General features: G+C 41.8%; 1 protein-coding gene across 6 annotated transcripts in view; it reads left to right on the forward strand.

Moving 5' to 3' along the window:
- Window positions 1-16146, forward strand: part of DCAF6 (DDB1 and CUL4 associated factor 6) — a 540954-nt gene that overhangs the window by 419170 nt on the left and 105638 nt on the right. For 3 of the 6 annotated variants that reach the window (XM_030203854.1, XM_030203856.1, XM_030203857.1), the window contains 3 exons: window positions 5626-5712; window positions 7337-7646; window positions 8021-8062. In XM_030203854.1, coding sequence (XP_030059714.1) covers window positions 5626-5712; window positions 7337-7646; window positions 8021-8062 — 439 coding nt within the window. The remainder of the gene's footprint in view (window positions 1-5625; window positions 5713-7336; window positions 7647-8020; window positions 8063-16146) is intronic. The other 3 variants (XM_030203855.1, XM_030203858.1, XM_030203859.1) reach the window with 1 other exon arrangement.

Below are 16146 nucleotides of genomic sequence, written 5' to 3' on the forward strand. Positions count from 1 at the left end.
TACATGCTGATCAAACTGGGTTTGTGCCTGGGAGGTATGTATCTGCGAATATTCTCAGAGCACTAAGCGCAATTCATGCAAAAGGAAATAAGCCCGGGGGTGCTGTCATCGCCAGTTTGGATGCTGAAAAGGCATTTGACAAAATCCTATGGGACGACCTGTTCTAGGTACTTCCCCAGTTTGGTATCATGGGAGAATTTCTTACTGGTATATGGGCTCTCTATACTTGCCCCACAGCGCAAATTCTGGTGAATGGACAGCTCACTCCCTCTTTCACGTTGCAAAGGGGGATGAGACAGAGATGCCCGTTGTCGCCAATGCTGTTTGTCCTCTCCCTGGAGCCGTTAGCATGTAAAATCCGTCAGTCCAGTCTTTTGCAAGGTATACGGGTGGGCCAACAGGAGTATAAAATTAACCTCTTCGCTGACAATATGTTGATATTTTTGGACAATGCCCCCCACAACATATCCTCACTGGTGACCCTCATCCAACAATTTGGCTCCTTTTCTGGACTGAGAATCAGCTTTGAGAAATCAGAGGAGATGGCATTGTCTTCCACATGCCCGTGTAGGTCCTCAACAACTTTTCCACTGGCATGGAATACGGGCCCCTTGAAATATCTGGGAGTATACTTGTACTTGGACACCGTGGTTATGTACAAGAAAAATGTGCAGGAGCGAATTGAGGAAGTTTGCGCTCTGTGTCATAGATGGAGGGACCTGCCTATCTCGTTGCTAGGACAGGTAGCCCTGGTTAAGATGGTTCTTTACCTAAGATCTTATACCCCCTACAAATGATGCCCCTATGGTAACTAGGAAAGATGAGTGGACATACAGGGGAGCGGTGTCCTCCTTTATTTGGTCAGCACGGAGAGCACGTATAGGGGTGACAAAGCTAGAGCAGCCTAGGGCAAAAAGGGGTTTCAACCTACCGGATTTACGTTTATACAATGTGGCAGCCCTGCTTCGCTGGCTACATGAGATACGTACAGGGGCAGCTCGCTACTCTCCTGGGCACATTTGGTCCCTGGAGGCATATCCCTACACCGTTTCTAATGCCCTTCACACTAGGGGAACGGGTTCCACATTGTCACCGTTACTGAGACCGTTACGAAGGGCATGGGAGTGGTGGTGCTCACAACTAGGGGGAGCATGGGGAGCCTCAATGTTTTTGGAGGCTAAGTGCAATCCAGACTTCCCTGCAGGACAGGGGTTCTTGGTTTGGGACAAATGGAGGAAAGGGGGTTGCAGATATATGGGTCAGTTTTGGAACTTGGAGGAGGCGGCCTACCCTCATTCCAGCAATGCCAAGCAGAGTGGCATCTCCCTGATACTTTGGTGTTCTCTTATTACCAACTTAGGCATTACATTACGTTTACTCTGAAATTTAGAGACTGTGTCCCTGCTTTTACCCAACTGGATCAGATGTTCATGCAGATGCCAGCTTCCTCTAATAAGCTTTCAGGGTGGTATAAGTTGGGGAAGGAGCAGCGTGCTTCCCCAACTTTGGATAAGCTAGCGCTGCAGTGGAATGTGAGCATGGGGGAGCCCTTTGTCAGGCAAGACATGGCCCGCTGTTTTGAGTTGGCTTTCAGGATTATACCAAATGTGAGATTGCATGAAACCCAGTTCAAGATCTTACATGATGTTTATATATCTCAAAAAGCAGGAGGATGCTGATTGGTCTTTGGGATAGTGACACGTTTGATAAATGTGAAGTGGGCAGAGGTACCACGTGCATCATTTTTTGGAATGCACCAAACTTCAATCTTTCCGGACAGGTGTCCTTTCGGACGTAGAGGGAATTGTGGGTGTAACATGTGAATGGACGTATGGGTCCCTATTATTGGGCCTGGATTCTAGCTTAAACTCCCTGGGTTTAGTTGAGCATCAACAGCGTTTTATACTACTGTCATTATTGTGGCGCGAAAAACAGTACATTATTGGGTGGTGGCTGAGTGGAAAGCCAGTATGAAACAAATGGCAACTTGGGAATTGATGAACACGCCCTTCGCTGGGGGAAGTCCGCCGGAAGGGGACGGTATAAGGATCTCTGGAAATTGGCACAGGCCTTCGTGGACAGACAGGATAGTCATGACCTATCTGGGAAGGGCACGGAGTAACAGTAGGGAACTAGGGGAGGGGGGATCCGGGTGGGAGGAAAATGAGAATGGTACATGAGGAGCTACTGCTGTACTGATAACGAATATGTGTTCTTTATAAGCATTGTGACCCATGGTTTATATGTCAAATGATGATCAGTTATTTACCCTCAAAGTTGTTTTGTTATACTCGTGATGTGCACCATTCTTTAATAAAGAAATTTTTTTTTTAATGTTGAATTGAATAAATATTTTCTCCAGTTCATTTTAAATTTACTACTTTGTAGCTTTATCACGTTCCCCTGAGTCCTAATATTTTTGGAAAAATTAAACAAACGATTCACGTCTACCCATTCCACTCCACTCATTATTTTATAGATCTCTATCATATCTCCCCTCAGCCTTCTTTTCTCTAAGCTGATGAAAAGCCCTAGCTGCTTTAGCCTTTTCTCATAGCGAAGTCGTCCCATCCCCTTTATCCAGTTTCATCACCCTTCTCTGTACCTTTTCTAATTTCACAATTTTGTTTTAGATGCAGTGACCTGATTTGAACACAATAGTCTAGGTGTAGTTGCACCATGGAGCGATACAAAGGCATTATAATTTTTTATTTAGACTTTGCTCACACTCAGTTTTGTATTCCATTCCTCATTTTTGTATTCCATTCCTTTCCTAATAATACCTAATATTCTATTTGCTTTCTTAGCCACCACTGCACTCTTGGCACAGGTTTTCAACGTATCATCAACAATGGCGCTTTAGATCCCTTTCCTGGTCGATGACTGCTAATGTGGAACCTTGGATTACATAGCTATAGTTCGGGTTCCTCTTTCCCACTTGCATCACTTTGCACTTGCTCACATTAAACACCATCTGCCATTTAGATGCCCAGTCTCCCAATCTCATAACGGTTATCCTCTTATAATTTTTCACAATCCTCTTGCAATTTAACAACTTTGAATAACTTTGTGTTGTCAACAAATTTAATTTATAAATACGTTAAAAAGCAGCGGTCCCAGCACTGACTCCTGGGGAACCCCATTATCTACCCTTCTCCATTGAGAATACTGACCATTTAACCCTATTAAAAATAGAAAACAAAGAGTAGGGTTAAATGGTCAGTATTCTCAATGGAGAAGGGTAGATAATGGGGTTCCCCAGGAGTCAGTGCTGGGACCGCTGCTTTTTAACGTATTTATAAATTAAATTTGTTGACAACACAAAGTTATTCAAAGTTGTTAAATTGCAAGAGGATTGTGGATTTTTAATCCACAATAGGACACTACCTCCAATCCCATGACTCTCCAGTTTACTGTGGAGTCTTTCATGAAGCACTTTGTCAAACGCCTTTTGAAAATCAGATACACAGTATCGACCGGCTCACCTTTATCCACATGTTTGTTTACCCCTCCAAAGAAATGTAATAGATTGGTGAGGCAGGATTTCCATTCATTAAATCCATGTTGGCTTTGTCTCATTAAATCATTCTTTTGAATATGCTCTGTAATTTTGTTCTTTACAATAGTCGCCCTCATTTTGCCTTGCATCAACATCAGGCTCACCTGTCTATAATTTCCCAAATCTCCTCTGGAACCTTTTTAAAAAATTGGTGTTACATTGTCCACCCTCCAATCTTCCGGTACCATGCTTGATTTTAAAGATAAATTACCTATTAGTAACTAAAGTTCCAGAAGTTCAGCTTTCAATTCTATCAGTTCTCTGGGATGAATACCATCCGGTCCGGGAGATTTGCTACTCTTCAGTTTGTCAAATTACGCCATTACATCTTCCAGGTTTATAGAGATTTCATTCAGTTTCTCTGACTCGTCAGCTTTGAATACCATTTCTGGCACTGGTGTCTCTCCTAAATCTTCCTCAGTGAAGACCGAAGCAAAGAATTCATTTAATCTCTCCTCTATGGCTTTGTCTTCCCTGAGTGCCCCTTTTACCCCTCGGTCATCTAGCGGTCCAACCGATTCTTTTGCTTGCTTCTTGCTTTAATATACCTAAAAATATATTTTTACTATGTGTTTTGCCACCAGTACAATCTTTTTTTCAAAGTCCTTCTTTGCCTTCCTTTTCAGCACTTTGCATTTGACTTGTCATTCCTTATACTGTTTCTTATTATTTTCAGTTGGATCCTTCTTCCATTTTCTGAAGGATTTTCTTTTAGCTCTAATAGCTTCCTTCACCTCACTTTTTAACCATGACGGCGGTCGTTTGGTCTTCCTTTCTCCCTCCTTTTTTAATACGCGGAATATATTTGGCCTGGGCATCCAGGATAGTATTTTTAAACAACATCCACACCTGGTGTACATTTTTGACCTTTGCAGCTGCTCCTTTAAGTTTTGGGGTTTTTTTCACTGTTCTTCCCATTTTATCATAGTCTCCTTTTGAAAGTTAAATGCTACATATTGGCTTTCCTGTTTGTACGTACTTCAAAGCCGATATCAAATCTGATCATATTATGATCACTGTTATCAAGCGGCCCCAGCACCATTAACTCCTGCACTGGATCATGCGCTCCACTAAGGACTAAGTCTAGAATTTTTCTTTCTCTTGTTGGGTCCTATACCAGCTGCTCCATAAAGCAGTCCTTGATTGCGTCAAGGAATTTTACCTCCCTAGCATGCCCTGATGTTACATTTATGCAGTCGATATCAGAGTAATTGAAATCATTTATTATTATTGTGTTGCCCAGTTTGTTAGCCTCCCTAATTTCTGATAATATTTCTACATCCCTCTGTTCATGCTGGCCAGGTGGACGATAGTACACTTCTATCACTATCCTTTTCCCCTTTCCACATGGAATTTTAATCTAGAGGGATTCCAAAATGTATTTTGTTTCCTGCAGAATTTTCAATCTATTTGATTAATTGCCCTCCTTAACATACAGTACTACCCCTCCACCAATTTGATCCACCTTATCACTACGATATAATTTGTACCCTAGTATGACAGTATCCCACTGGTTATCCTCCTTCCACCAGGTCTCAGAAATACCTATTATATCTAATTTTTCATTTAGTGCAATATATTCTAACTCTTCCATCTTATTTCTTAGGCTTCTGTCATTCACATATAACATTTCAAACTATGTTTATTGTTCCTGTTTACATCCTGCTCAGTAGTTCACAGTGTTAATTTGCAATCTTTTGTCTGATTTTTATTTAAGGATACCTGATCTGCTATGGTCTCTTTTGCAACCTCGCTATCTTCCCTGTTTTGGTGATATTTGTTTGCCTCCCATTGGATATTTGCCCATTTTTAAGCCCAGATAAGTGGGGCAGCATTCCAAGGAGGGAAAAGAGAAGGGCTAATATTAACTTGGGGATAGTTGAAGAATATTGTCACTTTACAATTTGAGAAATGTCAAACAAGTATAACGTGGGGCATTCAGATGATTATGCATCATTCGGTTAAAGAATTTTCAAGTTTTTAAGTTTCTAAATAGAAAGGAAATGAGAAAGCATTGGGAAAGGAGAATCCAGAATAAACTTGTTTAAGTGACTCTGACATTTCAGGTGTACCAGAAGGATCGCAGGATGAGCTGCAGAAACCTGAAGGTTGCACCTGTATGAGTGAATCCGCTCCAAGTGCATTAGATCCAGGTACAGAACATTGCTGTATGCAAATTTTATTTATAACATGTCTTAACTGAAGCAGACCTCTCTTCCAAGGCCCTGTCATGTGACATCACTCCTACATATGCTAGAGTTGTGACTGTTTTGACAAAATGAATCTGGGCTTGGTAAACGACACATAAATTGTTCTCATGTCAGCATAGAGAATAATTTTATAATAGGGTGCTTAATTTGTTGAAACATAAGTTTTATAAAGAGAACACCTATAGCGTTTGCGCCTTTATAAAATTACCCCACTACAAAATAGGCACAGATACATCTGCCCTGAGGTAGGCGCAAATGGTCACCTAAATTTGCAGACATGTGTCTATTTTATAATAAACACATCTAGTGGCTCTACCAAGATCAGGTAGTGACATGTTCTAAATTTCAGAACTTTCCAGAGTTGGGAAGGCTTCCTTCATTAATGAGGTGATAGTAGGAGAAGTTCCCTACAAAAAAAGAGGGAAGTCTGAAATGTATGCTACAGTCCAAAGGCTTAACCAGTCAAAAACAGAAACCTACCTTTGGACTGTAGAACTTACACTTTTCAGAATTCCCTCCTTTTTGTAGGGGACTTCTAACAAGTAAACAAAATAAGAAACCAGGGGCAGGAGGTGATTTCTGGACAGGGATTGGGTTCTGATCCTGGAACAGATACGGAAGAGGTCAGAAGGACCACCTTTGGGTTGAGTAGAGGAGCAAAGATTCCAAGAATAGAAAGGAAACTGCAAGAACCTGAAACCAGTCTGCAGCTTCTTAAAGGTATTTGACTGGTGTTATAAGGAGATAGAGAGATTCTCTTTTATTTGAGAAAGCCTCAAACTGTGGATAAGAGGAGTAGCTCTGCCTAGAGAAAGAGACCAAGATGAACGTAGCTGTGACTTAATAATAGATGTCAGTATAAAATATTTGAATTTCCACTGGTTGCAACTATTTAAAGAATTTCAGTTAACTTTAAATAGTCAGCACAAAACCTGTCATGAAGTGTGATTTTGTGGTACTGAAAGTGAATAGAGCGAGTGTGTTTCCAGAGACTAAAGATCTCCCAGCTCTTGCTAGTTCCAGTCCTGAATCCCAAGGATGGATGTGCTAAAAAGACAGTTGCCTCCCCTGAAGTATGTATCCCCATGTTCTCCCCTTAGAGTAGCATACTCTGTGAGGGGATACATGCATCTCACAACTCTGCCCAACCTTTTCCTCAGGAGTGCCTATGCTCATTCTGCAAAAAAGTGTGTGCTGTACATTTGTAGCACATAGATCTCAAGCAATTTTCTAAGCTCCTATTTCTATAGGTAAAAGGTGTTTTATCTGCTGGAAAATCTTTGCAGTTTTCAACGCAATTTACTCTTGGTTTAGCTGAAAAATTGCCCCTTACCTGGCTAAAGGTATAGAGATTCTCAAAGAAAACCCCATGTGTGTCATTTCTTTTTGAAAAATTGCATATTGGCTCCATAAGGACCCATGGATATTGCACATAGGTGGGCTACTGAAAATTCCCCCATATCTGTAAAAGCATGACTGTCACTGTCTATTAGCCAAGCTCACCATCCATGGAGAGCATCACATTTAGCAAATGTTAAAGCAGTCCATGTTGTGTTGGCTATCTCAGACAGGATTATATCAGAAGAGCCTGGACCCAGCACAGAAGATAGGACTGACTGGGATATTCCAATTACCTCTGCCACTCCAGACGATGGACAGTCTGAGGGAAAAAGTCAAGAGTTGGGAGCGCCGCATGAGCCAATTCCTGAAAGCACCAACAACCTCAATCACAAAAGTCAGTCTCCACCAGAATCAAGGGAACATACGGCCCATGAAGGATTGTCCTCCAGGAGCTCTGCCTATCAAGAGACAGATGACAGTGATGATGATCCAGTCCTGGTACCCACGTCCAGGTTCCGGTCAGCGCAGGGAAATAGGTAGATTTTTTAAAATATTTTTGATGCATTAAAAAAAAAAAGACTTGGAGAAACTTAGGATATTTTAGATTTCTGTCCTTAAGACAGCATTCGTGCTTGAAAAAAAATTGTTACAAAAGTGTAATTATGAGCTGTAAACCAGTTCTACTGTCAGAAGGGGGCAGACCTCCATGGACATGCTTTATTTCACTTAAGTACACTGTCCTTTCATATTACGTAGTGTGTGTATCGGTAGGAGGTTTATATAATAATTTATTGCCATTTACATTGCTTAGTAAAGGAGCCTTTCTGCATTTTTGTTAAATACAGGAATCTTCCCATGATTACCTTTAAAACCTTATGAATGACTTGAGTTATTGTGTTCCCTTCACTAGATTAAATATCAGAGGAACATCAGTCAGTGATAGATTAATGAGGTAATTCAACACCTTACTTCAAAGAATGGAGTTACTGAGGGTTTTTTTTCCAGTTAACAGATTAATTCTACTACTAGTCTTGCTACACTTCTAGTGTGAAAGTTAAAGTTGTGCATGTTTGGTTAATATATGCATGCGTTGCACGGAACTACAATTAGAAGAAATGTGTTTGTGCTCTAACAAAATATTAACCTCACACCTTGCATATAGATCTGGTTCAATCAATGCAGAAAGAAATGTGTGAGGTGACATTTTTACAAGCTTTGTGGGTAGGAAAAGCAGGCCTACATATCTTTCAGTGCATCTTGATTTGACATCCTCAAGTCTGGATCCAAATATCTTCAAGAGGACAGTTTTGCATGTGTGAGTGTGCCATGAAGTTAATCTAATCTGGGATAGACTTGTGCCAATGATTTCAGCAATTTTTGTGTTCAGGTTACCAGGAGAACCTTTAAAACTGATTCTCTAGTTTCTCTTTGGAAACCTTTCCACTGTATTCATGTATGTTGTGATACCTTATATTTACCTAATATAAGAATTATCCTGAGATGCTTTATATGAGCTTCAAGGATCATGCAGGTCTTTTCCGCACACATAGCATGGAAAACATGAGTACATCTTTGGATAGTTCTTATGTTGCTTTTAAAAAAAGGTATCACAGCCTGCAAAGAATTAATTTTCATCCGGTTACTGGAATGCTGCTTTAGATGAGTTCTACTTCCTTACAGTATCAAAGGAGAAAGAGATTGATTAGTGGATAATTTGGAAGTGGACCACTACTCTCGACATATTTGGGTATATCAAGCCAAGGATCTCGTCAACAGTGGCTGTTCCTTATTGCTTACTCCCAGTGGAAGAGGTGGTAATCTCCATGTCTACTTGGCTAATAATTAATAATGGACCTGTTCTCCAGAAGCTTATCCAGATCTTTTTTTATTCATGAACCAACCCACACAGAGATAACATGCAACAATAGCCACAGAAATATTCCAGTTGGTTGCAAAGAACTGTTTATACGTTTCAGATCAAAATCAGAATCAAACCCTGACTATCTAATCCTCCCCAAAGAACCCGTACCGATAACACCCTCCTAATACCCACATCCCCTCCAGAGATGTCAAGTCATACAAGAACAAAGAGCATATCATTGCTCTGTATAACCCTTAACAAGTGAGCTACCTTTGCATAAGTGCCCCACCTCCTACCATTGAGAAGATCTATCGCCATTATTTTCATGTACCTCCATCACGCAGTCTCACATTACTGGAGCACTCTTTTGATCCATAATCTCCATATTATCCATCTTCAGCCATTAACAACTTTTTCACAATCGTCACATTGTCCTCATCTCCCAGAGTTTCCTGGCAAAAGGGAATATAGATTTGAGGGACATCAGTCACCACCAAACTCTGCAATACCCACTCACACGTGCACCCCCACGGAAAAACTGAATCAGGTCGCAACTACGTATATGTTACATGTGTGAGAATTTCTTCCTCTCCACAGCAATCCATCCTCCTCAAATCAATGGCAAGCAAATGTACTGTTGTAAAATACTTTTGGTTGTTCCACTGTACAAGGTTCAATTGGATCCCGAATGTATAAGAGCAAGAAAACTCACAGACACACAGCAACTATAAAAATAATACAGACATTTATTAGCAGATTAAATATACATCACCAAGCTCAGCTTTATTCTAGGCCAACTTCAGCTGAGGTATCCTTTTCAGCAATTTCCTAGGTTTTGCTTGGTAACAAACCCCACATTCGTCAGAGGACGACTCCACTGAATATGAGTCTATCAGGTATTTTTATTGACCATATCTGAACAACAGCAAATGAGACAAAACAGTATATGACTAAACAGCAATTGACTCAGTCAGAGCCCTTGACTCTTCATGTGATGCTCCTTCTTTGCCATTTTCCAGTTCCCATCCTGTTTTTTTCCAGTCCCTAACTGTCATTAACCACAGTAGAAGCTGCATTCTGTTTTTGTCTGTCATTTGTAAAGGTGCTGACCTCCAGAGTCTCTGCAAGAGCTGGGATAACCTATATAATTTCTGATTTTAGACAGAGGTCCAGGAATAACATGTATAGAATGTTTGTACGTTTGGGAAGCTTGCCAGGTGCCCTTGGCCTGGATTGGCCGCTGTTGTGGACAGGATGCTGAGCTCAATGGACCCTTGGTCTTTTCCCAGTGTGGCATTACTTATGTACAGGTCAGATTCCACACTGATCCTACCTGCAGACTCTTCACAACCACAGAAAGGCAGTATATCAAATCCATGACCCTCCATGATCTTATCTTTAAAAAAAAAACTATATTGCTGCAGAAACATATCAGCTGATATAGAACATTTCCCCTCTCACACATGCATTCCAATTCTCAATCCCAATCCCCTACTCGTTTTCCCAGGCATCTTTAATCAATAGAGTAACTGACTCCTTCCCACTCACTCTTGTATATCTTTCCTCTATTTCCTCTGGCCCCTTGATACAGTCACTGCTTGGCACTCCCAGTTAGCCACACCCCACATCTGTGACTGAAAGTATACAAAAAAGGGGAATGACTGCAGCTCAAAGGAATAGGAAAACAGCCCAAGCATGAAATTTGCCATCTGTGAACAACTATGCAGATGTTCTCTCCATGCCTTCAGCTATAAGGTGTATAGCTGCTGATTTGCTAAAATAGGCATGAAGGACACTGGATTGTCTTGATCCCAATGCTTCTCTCCACCCCCCCCCCCTCAAAAAAAAAATCTGAGTTAATCTCCAGCCCAAAATACCTGGACCAAATCTTCAGTCCTTGATAAACTCCACCCCCCTTACTTTCAATATCTGCTCATTACAGGGAGCCCCAAGGGCATTAACCACTGACCATTTTAAGGACACAGCCACATATCTATAAACATTTGGGAAGTTTATGCCTGCCTCCTCTTGGCATCCTCAATGCTCAGAGACTGATCCTGCTTCCTGTCCCCTTCCCAAAAAATTAATGAAAAAGAGTCTAGAACCAGACTGGTAGCATCAAAAACAGATATAATGCCAGAGGAAAAAAGTTCCTTTGGACCACGTTTGCTTGCCCTAGCCAACTTAATGTACTGCTTACTACAGTTATGACAATCTGCCCTAAAAGATTTCCAGAGAGGCACATAGTTCAAACAAAACCATTCCTGTATCTGCAGAACTGTGGAAGCCTAAGTATTCCACCTAAAAGGACATATGGTCACAGCCTTCATGTATGGAAACTCTGACATAAGAACATAAACGTTACCATGCTGGGACAGACCGAGGATCCATCAAGCCCAATATCCCATTTCCAGCAGTGGCTAATCCAGGTCACAAGTACCTGGCAAGGTCTCAAAAGAGTAAAACAGATTGTATGCTACTTAGTCTAGAAATAAGTGGTGGAATTTCATCTTAATAATGGTTTATGGACGTTTCTTTAAGGAAATTATCCAAATCTTTTTTAAACATCGCTAAGTTAACTGCTTTTACCACATTCTCTGGCAATGAATTCCAGAGTTTAATTATACTCGGTGCTGAGATTGCAGTTTCTGAATGAGTATTTATCCTGCCTATTCTTTTGGAAAATTGATTCTTTCCTATTTTATTCTGGATTTCTGCTTTTAATTCCTTTGATTTTATTGTACACCGCTTTGATTTGACTTTCAAAAAAGGCAGTATATAAAATTTAATAAATGATAAATCATTTTCTTAGGTTTGTTTTAAACTTACTACTTAGTACCTTCATTGTGTGCTCCCTAGTCCTAGTATTTTTGGAAAGAATAAACAAGCGATTCTACCAGTTACTAAGTAAGGTAGAACTGGTAGTGAGGTTCTCACTTATTGACCTCTATCATATCTCCCCTCAGCCGTCTCTTCTACAAGCTGAAGAGCCCTAGTCACTTTAGCCTTTCCTTACAGGGATGTCGTCCCAGCCTCTTCATTATTTTTGTTGCCATTCTCTGTACCTTTGTTTTCCACTATATATTTTTTTTAGATGTGGTGACTAGAATTGCACATAGTATTTGAGGTGCAGTCACACCATGGAGTGATACAAAGGCATTATAACATACTCAATTTTGTTTTCCATTCCTTTCCTAATAATTCCTAACATTCTGTTTGTTTTCTTAGCCACTGCTGCACACTGAGCAGAGGGTTTCAGTGTATCAGTGATGACACCTAGATCCGTTTCCTGGACTGTGACCTTGGCATCATGTAGCTATACTTTGGGTTCCTCTTTCGCAAATGCATTGCTTTGCACTTGCTCACATTATCGTTTATCGTTTATTCATTTTACTATACCGTCTCAAATTGTAGTTAAAAAACAGAAACAGTTTACATATTAATATAAAAATAGTAATAAAAACATAAAAGAACTCCATCAAGTTGATAGGAAAGCAAACTAAAACAGCCATTCATGAAAAGATAAAACACCAATTTTGCTAAAAAGCCATTCATAACAACAACATGACTAACATATAAATTTTACTGCATAGTCAATTCTAACTAGTATTGCCGTTTTATCACAGATTATTTTTGACTGTCTCCTGGAATAAATACATTTTCAGAAATTTTCGAAATTTAATGTAAGACTCTTCTAATCTAAGATGTCTTGGGAGACAATTCCAGAGAGAGGGGGCCAAGAAAAAATATACTGAATTTCTGTGGACTCCCATCTAGCCTTTTGTGGAGAGGGGACAATCAATCTGTTATCTGTAAAAGAACGAAGAGTTCGCCTGGGTGAATATGGCAGAATAAGATTCGATAAGTACGATGGAATGAATGAATATAGTACTTTGTGAGTCAGTGTAGAGATTTTAAATTTTATTCTGGCTTCAACTGGAAGCCAGTGAAGTTGATATAAAAGTGGCATCGTTCTATCATATTTTGAGGCCCTACAGATGATACGAGCTGCAGTATTCTGTATCATCTGTAAACGTTTTATATTTGTCTTTGTAAGTCCTGCATAAACATATGCCAATTGGATACCCAGTCTCCTAGTCTCATAAGGTCCTCTTGTATTTTTCATAATCATCTTGTGATCTAACAACTTTGAATAACTTTATGTCATCAGCAAATTTAATTACCTCACTAGTTATTCCCATCTCTAGATCATTTATAAATGTTAAAAAAACAGTGGTCCCAGAACAGACCCCTAGAGAACCTCACTATCTTCCCTTCTCTATTTAGAATACTGACCAATTAACCCTACTCTCTGTTTTATATCTTTTAACCAGTTCTTAATCCACAATAGGACATCACCTCCTATCCCATTATTCTCAATTTCCTCAGGAGTCTTTCATGAGGTACTTTGTCAAATGCCTTTTGAAAATTAAGATACACAATATTGACTAGTTCACCTTTATCCACATATTTATTCACTCCTTCAAAGAAATGACGCGTGCATTAGTTTGTATTTTAGCCCTTTGCAGTTGGGGAAATGAAGGTTGAGGAATGTGCGGGATGATGTCTTAGCATTCCTAGGTGGTAAGTCTATCAGGTCTCAACAAAAAAATTGAGTGGAGAGGACCAAATATCAAGAGATCAGTCGCCACACACAAGGGTAAGATGCTCCAGAATAACCTTTATTAGGACCTAATAAAGGTTATTCTGGAGCATCTTACTCTTGTGTGTGGCGACTGATCTCTTGATATTTGGTCCTCTCCACTCCATTTTTTTGTTGTGTTCGATTGCTGTGGAGAGTGCGAACCCCTCTCTGTTTTTCTGAGTCTATCAGGTCTGACATGTAGGCTGGGGCATCTCCATGAATGATTTTGTGGACCAGGGTACATATTTTCAACGTGATGCGTTCTTTAAGAGGGAGCCAATGCAGCTTTTTTCGTAGGGGTTTAGCACTCTCATATTTTGTTTTACCGAATATGAGTCTAGCTGCAGTGTTCTGGTCTGTCTGAAGCTTCTTGGTTATTTGTTCTTTGCAGCCAGCATAGAGTGCGTTGCAGTAGTCTAAATGACTAAGTACCATTATTTGTACCAGGCCCCGGAAGACAGTCCTTGGGAAGAAAGGTCTTACTCTTTTTAGTTTCCACAGTGAGTGGAACATCTTCTTGGTAGTGTTTTTCTAGTGATTCTCAAGTGTTAGGTGTCGATCAATGGTGACTCCAAGAATTTTTAGAGTGTCCAAGATTGCAAGATTCAGTGTAGGTGTGTTAATGGTGGTGAATTTGTTCGTGTTATGTTGAGAGATGAGTATTAGGCATTGGGTTTTTTCTGCATTGAGTTTCAGCCGAAATGCGTCCGCCCATGAATATCGAGAAACAAACATGTAATACTATTTTCTAATTGAGACTGTCCACCATTGTACCTTGAAAACTACCTACTGCTATTACACTCTGCCAAGATCTCACACCCAATGCAAATAGTAATGGTGATGGAGTGAGGGAGGCACCCATGATGTATGTCCCACCCAAGCGACAATGAGCCAGAAGATATACCATTCACTTGCACCTCTACACTTGGAATCATGTACATCACCATTACCCACTCACAAAAATTGGACCCCCAGACCAAAACCATCTTCCCCTCATAAAATCCCACTCAACCCTAATGAAGTTTTCTCGGCATCCAGAGTAATCACCACTACCTCCTTTGATTGCTTCCCACACTTCTTAAAGACCTCCAACAACTGCATGAGGTCATATCTGGCACACCTCCATGTTACAAACCCTATTTGATCATAATGTACTAAACTTCCCATCACTCTGTCCAAGTGGGTAGCTAACAATTTGGCAAAAATTATAAGATCCACATTTAAGAGGGAGATTGGGTGATAGGAGGTGCACTCATCCACCAGTTTCCTCTCCTTGTTAATAATCATTCTCCGAGGACAAGCAGGCTGCTTGTTCTCACTGATGGGTGACGTCCACGGCAGCCCCTCCAATCGGAAACTTCACTAGCAAAGGCCTTTGCTAGTCCTCGCGTGCCCATGCGCACCGCGCATGAGCGGCCATCTTCCCGCCCGTCAGTCTTCTTTTGTCCGCGCTCGGTACGGTCGTGTTTGCGCCGTTCGCGCCCCTTAAGTTGACCCTCGCGCGTCTTTTGACTTTTTCACTCTTTAAAAAAAAAAAAAAAAAGAAACGGGATTCTGGAGAAGGGCCTTTCGGTCTTTTTCCCTTCCCCGTATTTCTAGTTTTTGGCCCTGATAAGTTTTCTTTTGTTTTCGGGGTAGGCCCCTTTGAGGCCTCGGGTCGAGTTTTTTTCTCCCCCTCTTTTTGGTGCCTTACCGCAATTACGAGTTTTGATTTCGCCGGCGTGATTTTTCCGCCCATGTCATCGAAGTCTCCCAGCGGCTTCAAGAAGTGCATCCAGTGCGCCCGGGTAATCTCGCTCACTGATAGGCACGCGTCGTGTCTTCAGTGTCTGGGGGATGGGCACCGCTCGCAGGCCTGCAGTCTTTGCGCCCTTTTACAGAAAAGAACTCAGGTAGCGAGATTGGCCCAGTGGAACGTTTTGTTCTCGGGCTCTTCGTCAGCATCGGCACTGGGAGTATCGAGTGCGTCGACGTCGACAGCGTCAAGACCTCCGCCCTCGGCCGCGACGGTACCGATTGCATCGAGGCATCGACCCTCTGCATCGCCGGGGCCGAGACATCGGAAGGCTGCGTCGGCGTCGGTGGTACCGGGACCTCCACTAGTGCTGATGTCGTCGGACGGTGGTGCTTCGTCTGGAGTGCAGGTGAGGGCTGTCCATTCCCCTGCTGATGGCGGTGAGCCTTCGGGTGGGTCTCCCCCTACCCTGAGGGCTCCTGCGGTACAGCCCCCCCGCTGGATTCTACGTCCTCGTCGGTACCGGGAAGCTCCGGTGACATGCTTCATTTGAAAAAGTCAAAGAAGCATCGACACCGGTCTCCTTCCCGCGTCGGTACCGAGAGCTCTGGGTCGCCGAGGGAGTCGGCACCCAGCAGGCATCGGCACCGGGAGGACCGCTCACCCTCTGTTCAGGAGGTGTCGATGCACTCCACCTTGGACAGCCCGGAACAGCCTCCACGCCCGGAACAGACTCTGACCTCGACTCCTGCATCGGCTTCCATGTCTTTCTCCACAGCCGCCCTGCACGAGAGT

This window comes from Microcaecilia unicolor, chromosome 5, assembly GCF_901765095.1.
Source record: "Microcaecilia unicolor chromosome 5, aMicUni1.1, whole genome shotgun sequence".
NCBI classification, from domain to species: Eukaryota; Metazoa; Chordata; class Amphibia; order Gymnophiona; family Siphonopidae; genus Microcaecilia; species Microcaecilia unicolor.